The sequence below is a fragment of the Rhinolophus hipposideros genome (genome assembly GCF_964194185.1).
Source record: "Rhinolophus hipposideros genome assembly, chromosome: 12".
NCBI lineage: Eukaryota > Metazoa > Chordata > Mammalia > Chiroptera > Rhinolophidae > Rhinolophus > Rhinolophus hipposideros.
This window is the reverse complement of record NC_138058.1, coordinates 23,874,072-23,884,116: the sequence shown is the minus strand read 5'-3', so window position 1 is coordinate 23,884,116 and position 10,045 is coordinate 23,874,072. Positions and strand designations below refer to the sequence as shown.

Sequence of the window (10,045 nt, the reverse complement as noted above, 5' to 3'; positions counted from 1 at the left end):
TTCACAATCTAGAAATACATTGCCAACACTCAATCCATGTTTATTGCAATGTTTGGACCATACCCATTTTACAATTGAGTGGTTAAGTCTGGCCAAAGACAACAGCCAGTTAACCACAGAACTGGGGAAGTCAAATCTAGGTTGTCAGTATTTTTTCGCCTCTAGCATAAAGCATCATGTGTTATGTGCTGTGCCGTTAAGTTGGCTCAGATTCCTGATGACCCATAAATAAGGTGATGTCCCCAATGTCCTGTCAACAGCCCTGCTCAACTCCTGAAGACTCATGCCTATGGCTTCTTTTAAGGAGTCAATCCACCTCACATTGGGTCTTCCTCTTTTCCTGCTGCCTATTTTTTCCAGCATTACTGACTTTTCCAAAAAAGTCTTCTCATGGTGAGTCTGCCTTCTCATGGTGTACCCAAAGTAGCAAAATAGAGACTCTACATAACTTATTTTGTTCCTAGTAATGTTCCAGGTGCTTAACAGTTATCAATTCATTTAATCCTCTCAAAGTTGTATAAGGTATGTACTACTGTGTTTCCCTGAAAGTAAAACCTAGCCGGACAATCAGCTGTAATGGGTCTTTTGGAGCAAAAATTAATATAAGACCTGGTCTTATTTTGCTATAAGATCAGGTAACAATATAATGTAATGTAATATAATAAATATAACATAATAAATATAATAAAATATAATATAACACCGGGTCGTATATTGATTTCTGCTCCAAAAGATGCATTAGAGCTGATTGTCCGGCTAGGTCTTATTTTTGGGGAAATACAGTATTATCCCCATCTTATAAATGAGGAAACAGGCACTGAGAGACTAAGTAATTTGTCCAAAGGTACATAGCTACTTAAGAGCAAAGTTGGGAATTCAACCTCAAGCATTCTGGCTCTTCACTACACTATACTGCTTCCTGGTAGTTTCTTTCTTTAAAGGGGGAGGGAAAAAAACAACTCTTTGAAGATAGCACCCTTTTAAGCAAAACAGTGTAGTAATGCTATAGGAGAGTCATGGAAAATGTACTTGCCAGAGTACATAGGAGCCAGTGTCTAGAGATCCTTGATTGCCTAGCTGAGCATTCTGAAATTCTCTAAACCAATGACTAGCAACCATTTTTTCCTATAACCTACAGTAAGAAATAATTCTCTCTTGCAACCAAGTACATACAGCTACACACACGTACACATACTTTATATCTATACACATGCATATATATATTCATATATGCTTAAAACTTCAGTTTCTTAAAAGAATACTTCCCATTCCATGTGCCATGCACTCTGATACTTTTTATTCTATTTTACTTTGTTTTTTAAAGGTTGATTTACCCCCTAAATTCATTTCATGATCCACATTAACAGGTGGTAACTCAATATGAAAAATACTTTAAACACAATGCCTAAAAGTACTTTAGGTACTGTTCTCTCAAACAAGTAGTAGTGATACAAATAACCAGTGATATGCTTTGGAAAGATAGAATGAAGCAGCAGCAAAAATGATTAGAAAAAAGGAGACACGCTAGGAGAATGCAACAATGATATAGGAGAGTGAGTGGGAATGAAGAGAACATTTCAGGAGCTTTTGTTTAAGACAATATTCTGAACTTATTGACTGGATATGCAGGGAAAGGAGAGGGAAGAACCAGAGATAATGCTGTGATTACCAGTCCAGGTGGCTGAGCAGATGACGAGTCTTTAAAAGGAACCGGGTAGTCAGGGGGTGGGGAAAGTATATGTGTATATAAGATCATCACTTCTATTTTGGACAAAAAGTTTTAGTGGGATTTGGAGAAAACCTGTAGTAGATAATCCAACTGTCGCACAGAAACTGAGATTAGAGCTAAACAGAAATGTAGGGTTTAACCAAAGAGGGTAGTTCAAGTTATGACAGAAGAGATGCCTCCAAAAGAGAGGAAAAAATAAAGTGCCCCTTTAGGGTTAAGAGAAGAAAAAGGAAGAGAAGTTCTACAAGGGAGTGAATTGAAAGTGGCAGATGCTACTGAGATGGAAACATGACTGAGGAAATAGCAGTGGATTTAGCCATGCAATAAGAGTAAGAGGTACCTTGAGTAAGTGGTGGGGGGGAAGCCAGATTCAAAACGGTTCAGCAGTTGAAGGATGGTAAGAAAGTGAAATGAATTCAAGTTTGTCCAGACTCCTCCCGGATCCTGTCTCGTCCCAGAAACACTGGTTAGATTTGTAGTCAAAGGGCTCTTTTTTTTTGCGGGGGGCGGGGAACGCTCTTTGTGTCCCTCCAGATACTGATTCGAGTGATTAAGTCAAGCTTTTCTTGGATAAGTATCCTAGTAAGTCCCAGGCTAAGACATGCTTGCTGGTCTCCTCCGCGCTCTCAGCGCTCGGTACTAGGACCAGGCTTGTCCCCGCTACCCGCCGTGCCCCTGGCCTGGATGTGGGACGCGAAGGCAGTGAGCATTTCCTGGGCGGTGAGGTGGGCGCCGCGCATAATCAGGCGATGGCCGTCTCCTGGGGAAGAAACGAACGCATCAGGCCGGGGAAGGACGGCTGGGCGGGGCTGCCTGCTGGCCCCTCCCGCCCGGCTCCCCGCGCGAGCCCACCGAACAGCACGTCTACGCAGGGCTCGGAGCCGTCGTGCCTCACGTCTGCAATCACCGAGCAGTTGAGGTTGGTGGAGCGGACCTTCTCGCTGCTCACCGCCTGGAGGAAGGTCCTGCGGTGGGAAAGCGGCGTGAGCGCCCAGCCGAGGGGGTGGACGCCCGGCGGGAGCGAGGCTCGTCCCTTCCCGTCCCCATTCCCTCCCCCTCGTACCTCGTCGACTCCACGTTCCTCTCGAAGGGGCAAAATTGAACCCGAACCTGCTTGACAGCCCGGAGCCCGAGCCGAGCCAAGGCCGCCGCCATGATAACCTCCACCCCGGAAGCACTCGGGCGGGCGGACGTGTTACCCGTAGGGACGACTGTGAGTGGCCGCGCTCGCTGCAGGACCCGCCCCACCCGCCCCTCAGGAGTGTCACTCCCGGGTGCTCCCCGGTCCCGGGTGCTCCCCGGTCCCGGGTGCTCCCCGGTCCCGGGTGCTCCCCGGTCCCGGGTGCTCCCCGGTCCCGGGTGCTCCCCGGTCCCGGGTGCTCCCCGGTCCCGGGTGCTCCCCGGTCCCGGGTGCTCCCCGCCAGGAACCGCCACTCCGGGCTCTCGAACCCGAGCGGAGTTCGAGAAGGGAGAGGTGGTTTCCGCCTTGGGTACGAGGAGCCCAAAGTAAGCGGTCAACAAATACTACTTTCATTCATAGCCCTTTTGTACCACGGTGAAGACACTAAACGGTGCAGAAGCCACTTGCACCCGGCTCGTTAACATCCGTCTTCTGCATACATTCCCCTTCAATACCCTGCTGTGCCTGATCTAGGGTAATATCTTAAGTGCTGGTCCCTTCCAAGGAGAGGGCACCACCACCACCACCACCAGGGATTATGTACCTACCAGGGGGTAAACCCCACTCATGTAATTGATGATTAAACATGTCGAACGCTGAGTAACCAAAGGTTAATCGTGAAGGTCCTACAACTCAGTATGCTTCAATGGCTGAAATAATAATGGGGAGGGGAGTACAGGGTAGTGCAGCCCTTGGGGCTGATGCAGCCATAGAAAGATCTACCTCATCTCTGGTTCCTGATGAATTAACTTTAAGTTTAGCCTGGCTTTGAGGATTTAAGAGGAAGTGGCATCTAGGCTGCTTTCTATTACTTTTTCTCTTTCCCTCTCCCCTGGAATCCAACCCTATAGCCTTCCTCCCAGTGTCTAGCCCTGAGATTTCTTCACTGATGGGGAATTAGAACTCAACCTTCAGAAATGCTGACCTCCAGTTTCCAGGCTGTGGTTTTGCCATTTACTTGGATTCCTGGTACTGGAGTGATCTTGGATTCTTAGCTTGTAAGTCCAGGCTCTGTGTAGTTTGTGGTTCTCAGGTATGCTTTCTTCCTGTCGTTTCCAATTGTAGGCTTCTTTAACATGTAGTTCCAAATGTCTGGGCTTTTCCAGCCAGAAATGCAGGGCTCTGACCTTCTGGCTCCTCATCAGGCTCCTTACTATTCGGGACTAGTCCCCAGGCAGGAAAGAAAAGGCAAGTGCCAGCGGGGGTGGGGGCGCTGGTGCTGCCTCAGGGCAAGCCATGCCTGCTGATTTCCCACCATGTAAAGCTGGGGGCTAGGTCCCCCTCCCCACAGCGTGCTTAGTAGCTGAGCTGTCTGGGCTGGGGCTGCTCCAGGCCGAAGAGAGGGCTCCAAGCTCTCCAGGCTGTTGAGGCTACTGCTGGGCAAGTCCAAGGTCTGGACCTCATTACAGGCACCTGGTAAGGCAGGAGTGGAAGGCAGGTGGCTGCTGGGGGGTTGCTGAAACCAGCTCAAAGATGAGTATGAGGAGTGGGGCACATAAAATAGTGAGGGAGGGTCAAGAGAATCGATATGGGGAGGGGGAGTGACTCACAGCAACAGGGAGGCCTTCTGTGGACTTGAGTCTTGGGCAGGGGCTGCTGCAATAGACACAGCAGGGCCCCATCCAGCCGCTGGAATATGCTGAGCCTGAGCAGACTCTGGCGAAGTTCAGGGGTCAGTCCCCACCGCTCTTCTTCCAGCAACTCTGGGACCACTCCAAAGTCTTGTCTGAGCTGCAGTGCCCCCTGCAGGCTGAAGGCCGAGATACAATGTGGCCACTTGACACTCATCTCTCCTAACTGCTCTGTCCCCTATCCCCCTCCAGTTCCATTCATCCCCTTGCCCCTGCCTCCTTTTCTCCCCACCTGAACCGGATCCCGTGGATGAGAATGTGGTCAAGCCAGGCACCCAGGATGGCTGTCAGCGCCTGACCAAGGGCAGGAGCCTGCACTTCAGGTGGCAACCCCTGCAATCCTTGCAATACAGGCTCCATTATAGTGCGGACCACCAACCCAGCATACTCACTAGGAATGCTGGGCAGTTCTGGAGTGAGAGAAGAGAAAGGACAGGATATAAGGCTATAGAGATCCAGTGAGCCTCTAATGGAGTGTTTGGGGAAGAAAGTACGATTTCCGGAGGGGGAGAGGGACACAGGAGGTGAGGAGAAGGGTGGAGAGAGACAAGCAGAGTCCAGATTTGGAGGGGTTGGAACACTCTTACCCCCTGGGGTCCCTGGGGGTGCTGCAATGAGGAGTTACCAGGACAGAGATGATGCCGCCAGTACCGACCCCGGGGCATGTGAAGTTCAAAGCCCTGTGTAGCTTGTTTATGACATTCTTGAAAAAAGAGACGTAGTGACTCTTCAGGCAGGAGCTGTTGGAATAGGGACAAAATAAAAGGGACTTATCTGTTAGGTACTTGTTAAGTTCTGATGTTCTTCTAAATCTGAGGTGTTTAACCTGGCATCCATAAAATCCCAGAACAGAATGGTATGCGTACTTGTATGAGCTCAGGCATTTTCTGAGGAGAGATGCCATAGCTTTTATTGGGTTTTCCAAAAGATCTGGACCCAGAAAAGATTATGGACAGTTGTACCAGGATTACCTGCTGTCCCCAGCTTGGTTCAGAGGATGGAAATCCTCCAGGTTTTCTTCTATGAGAACATTAATAGGAAACAGACACCCTCACCATGACCAAAGTTCAAAAGCAAATGCTAGGGAGAAGCTGAAGAAACAAAGGGGACTGTATAATCTCTGCCTATCACCTATGAAAGGAAGGCAGGAACTGCGTGTAAACAAGGAGCAATGACTGTAACTGAGATTCAAGAGCCTCTGGGACGTCCTTACACTGCGTGTTCTTACAGCCCACTTGCATTTCTCCAGAGCACTGTAGCCTGTAAAGCAAGAATAAGCCTAAGAAACTGGTTTGGTTTCTTTGGTTTGATAGGTTTTGTTTTTGGAGGAGGAGGGGATGGCAAAAAAGAGAGGATCTCTACAGCTCATGTTGGAGGAGAAGAACTCCAATAAATGGGATTTAAAGAAAAGGTGCAGCTCTATAAAGAAAAGGTGACTAGAGGCCAGCAAGCCTGAAGAGAGGGGAGCCAAACATGGGGGTGGTTATGGAGCCCATGTAGTTCCTGGTACATATCCTGACAACAACCTATCTAAATCTAAACTGTTCCTCTCTCCTGAAAACCAGCACCCCCTTCTTCCTTATTTAGGCCAAAGAAATCACCCCTCTGTCAAGTGACATTGGTGAGGAACCTCTGCACTCACACCCAAGAAATACAAGGTCACACGATGAGACAGTCTTTCTCTCTGGGACACTACAGTCCAGCCGGGGAGAAAATTCACATCAGCTGCTTCTTTTTCATCCCAGTGCTGTATGGTAGAATGCCCAGAGCACACTCCTGACAGTGCCATCATCAGGCAGAGGAGCAAGACTTCAGAGTGCGTTGCACAGTATTTGGCTCATACAAGTGAACACAATGTCCCTGTTCCTTTTGCTCTGTTCTTGCAACTGCCAAGAGCTGGACCCTTCTCATATTAGCTCTCCTCACCTCCCTTCCATCCTAACCACTATAGCTGGATCAAACTCCATCACCATCTTCCCTGTTCCCCTTCTGCTCTTACAGTGGTTCCCCATCACTCATGAGATAAAGCTCCAAATCTGTGGACTCGTGTTCAGTGCCCTCCACAATTTGATGCCACTCTGCTTACTCCTCCATAGTCCCCCAGCGCCACCCCAGATGTATGCACACATGCGTACACACTATACACAAAGGGAGCTTCTGCTTTGGTCAGGCTATCTCCCCATTACTCCCCCAAGGAATATGAACTGCCTACCTCTTGCCACTCCTCTGAGACTGCCCAGGCACCAGCTCAAGCCATAGGCCTTATATGGAGCTTCTGTCCCCACATGCTACCATCTTCCCTCTTCAGAGCTCCCATGACCACCAATGTCCACCCTACTCATGAGGAGCCTGCTCTGGGTCATGCTGAGTTGAAGGAAGCAGCAATAAATGGAGGTGTCCAACAGGCAGATGCAGATGGTGGATTAGATCTAAACTGGGGGGTGGGAGGGGGCGGTCCACAGCACCAAGGTACTGTGGGTAAAGCAGAAATGCAGAGAGAAAGGAGCAGACGGACAAGGACCGAACTCTACAGCTATACCCTTATTCAAGGCAAAGAGGAGAAATTTGGGCAGGAAGAAAAAAACGACAGAATTCTTTCATAGTAGAACAGATAATGTGCAAAATGGGGGAAAATGAAAATACAAGCATAGTAGCTTTATTCATGAATTTAGAAAATAAATTTTAGAAGAAACAGCCAAGAGTAGATGAAGGTTATTACCACAGTGGAACGGGAGTCAGAGGTAGGAATGGGAGGCAATTAAAGTGCCATGTTTTCATTAGAAGCCTTCAAAGTAATATTCTAAAAATTTCACTTTTAAACTATAGACCTGTATTACTTTAACAAAGATACAAATTACATGTTTAAAAAAGAAACATTGTATTCAAAATTTGTAAATAAAAGTATTCAATCATTTATCTTGCTTTTTTCTCTACAAATATAACTCAGAGTAACAAAATAATTAACTAGGGCAAGTTTCACTTTACAGGAGTAATCCAAATAACAAATGAACAAGGAATGATAGAATTGGAATATCACCACTTTGCACCCCCTAATGAAATCAAGGATCTAGGCAATGGTCATCAGTGGCTGTTAACATAATAAAATGAGAGCCTGGTATGGTGGGGGTAGAATGTATAGATGAAACAAAATTGACCACGAGTTGATCATTGTTAAAGCCTCGATGGTAGGAATATGGGGTCCATTATACTTTTTTCTACCTTTGAAATATTCCATAATAAAAACAACAAAAAATGAGCAAAGCAAAAAAAACAGATTTAGCAGACTCCAAGTCACTGAGATGTTCTGCCTCCACCACCCACCACACTAACCCCAAAGCTGGCCACTGTCAGGGTCCCCACTCTCCTCACCTGGATCTGTGTTGTCAGCTTCCGGATCTCCAGGCCCAGCTGCTGTTCCACTTCCAGGGCCAAGCTTTCCTCTGCTGCCAGGCTAGACAGCGCTTCTGCCTTGTGTAATAGAGGCTTTGGCAGAGACAGGGTGTGAGGTCTGAGCCTCGCCTAGGCTGCTCCCCTCCCCATCCCCAGCTACTCACAGGTAAGTCCTTCTGGATCAGAGGCAGGAAGGAACCTGGGGCCCATGATGCCAAATACTGCTGAGCTTTGCCCCAAAACCAGAGCAAGGTTGTGTGCAGGGTGCAGAGCCCCAGAGCAAGGGGTACAGGACCTGGGGAGGGGAGAGACAAGTATCTGAGACATCATGGAGTGTGTCTGGGAGGAGGTAGGCTTCAGAAGAGAGTGAAGGAATAAAGGAGATATCCTCAACTGTTCTGTTTCCCAACTCCCTCACCTGAAGGCTGACAGGGGAGCAGCCCTGACCTGGGCTCTTGAAGAGCATCCAAGAGAGGAGGGAAGAGCCGTTGCAGAAGTTCAGTGGTAGGAGAGGATGAAGAAAGGCTGCTCTGATCACTAGCAGATCCCAAGGCCTGGCAGAAGCCTGAGGATGAGGGAGTATGGTTTAATGGGGAAGGAGCAACCTGGGGTTTGTGTCACTCCCAGTGCCCCTTCCTTCTCACCTTGGTCCCAGCTCCGGATAAGAGACTGATGAAATAGGCTGTGACACAAAGAAGCCAGCTCCTTCTCACACTCCTGAGGCAGAAATGACCCTAGTGGGAGAAATGACCCTGGAGCCTGCAAACATTAGGCCTCGATTTTCCACAACCACGGCTCCCTCAATGATGGGAAAGAGGGAAGGAATCCACCGAGACTCAAGCAAGACTGGGGCAGGAAGCAAGACTTTACCTTGAAAGCTGGGAAGCTACAGCCTGAACCACAGGGTGAGGGGAAGGAGAAGAGGAGAAGGGGTAGTTGATGCTAAAGGGCCTGCTTTTGTAGTCAGGCTGGCCAGTGAGTGAGGTGAGTAGGGAGAAGGGACCCCAGCTTTCCCAAATGCCCACCCAAGTCCACCACTCACCCCGATCCAGTGCTTTATTCAGCTGTTGTGCCGCTGCCCTGGGGTCCCTCCAGGGTCCTAGACTTAGGTCCAGACTCTGCGCACAGGCGGCCCACAGCAGCGTCCAGTACTGGCTCCACAAGGCTCCAGTCCCTTCAAGCCCCAGTCCACTGCTGGCTGAATTCTCCACGCCCCCCATCAGGCCCAGGAGTCCTCGCAGCAGCTCCTGCTCCTCACAACACAGCCTGCCGAGCTGGTCCCGCAAGCCGGATCCCCTGAGCGCCTGAAGCAGCCGAGCTGCCACTTGGCAACCCCGCTCCCGGGTCAGGAGGCATAGCACACGCGCTGGGGGGAAAGGGCGCGCCGCCCCGGGAACGTGGCTCAAGGCTGCTCCCAGCAGCTGATGGTAGGCCGGAAGCGCCAGCAACAGGTCGGCAAGTTGGGACGACAGGCCGGGGCCGGCGGGCGTCCGGCCCAGGGCGCGAAGCTGCATCTCGATGACAGCATGCAGGCGTTGGGCTGCTAGTCCGACCGCGCGCGCCAGGAGGAGCGGCTCTGGAGTCTCCCGAAGACCGGTTCTCAGGATGGCGCCTCGGGAAGGCTGCGGCAGCAGGTCGCGACACAGTTGAGGCAGGGGGCCAGGGGACGGCGCGCCGGGACTCAGTATCCTCAGGAGGTGCACGGCCGCCTGGAGATGGCGGGCGCAGTCCCGGGCGTGGAGGAGCTGCTCCCGCTCGCGGTGCAGCCGCAACAACACGGCCCGGAGACACTGCAGCGCCGGGGGCATCGGGCCCCTGGCGGCGGACTCCTGCCCCCAGCCCGCAGCGGCAGCCTCGGGGTGCTCTCCCGCGCCCGCCGGCGCCGCCCCCCACGGCTGCCCTGCGGGAACTCCGCCGGGCGGTGGGTCGGAGCAGGGGATGCTCCCGGCAACCGGCAGCTCGGGCCAGGCACGAACATCCCAGCCGAGGGCGCCCGTCCGCCTTCGCTCCCACTGCTCCTCCCCGGCGCTCCCGGCTTGCGACCACAAGGGCGGCACGGGACCGAGCGGAGGCAGAAGGCCACCCGCGCGAGAGGCCTGGGCCATGGAGCGGCGC

General features: G+C 50.9%; 2 protein-coding genes across 3 annotated transcripts; both read right to left on the bottom strand.

Moving 5' to 3' along the window:
* Positions 1–983: 983 nt before the first annotated feature.
* Positions 984–3,998, bottom strand: MRPL53 (mitochondrial ribosomal protein L53). 2 transcript variants are annotated; one of them, XM_081068990.1, is made up of 3 exons: positions 2,793–3,239; positions 2,582–2,694; positions 984–2,489 (listed from the first exon to the last, which is right to left on the bottom strand). In XM_081068990.1, the coding sequence occupies exons 1-3, from the start codon at positions 2,882–2,884 to the stop codon at positions 2,356–2,358; spliced, it is 339 nt and encodes a 112-aa protein (XP_080925116.1). In that variant the 5' UTR covers positions 2,885–3,239; the 3' UTR covers positions 984–2,355. The 2 variants fall into 2 exon arrangements, with proteins under 2 accessions (XP_080925116.1, XP_080925115.1); XM_081068989.1 differs by lacking the exon at positions 2,793–3,239 and adding an exon at positions 3,835–3,998 and having other exon boundaries at positions 1,178–2,489.
* On the bottom strand, positions 3,844–10,035 carry CCDC142 (coiled-coil domain containing 142; the record flags this gene model as incomplete). Its single annotated transcript, XM_081068983.1, has 9 exons — positions 3,844–4,322; positions 4,460–4,659; positions 4,773–4,950; positions 5,166–5,280; positions 7,910–8,023; positions 8,095–8,225; positions 8,349–8,495; positions 8,575–8,664; positions 8,973–10,035. 9 exons carry the CDS (start codon positions 10,033–10,035, stop codon positions 4,063–4,065), a joined length of 2,298 nt encoding a protein of 765 aa, XP_080925109.1. The 3' UTR covers positions 3,844–4,062.
* Between the last annotated feature and the right edge of the window lie 10 nt (positions 10,036–10,045).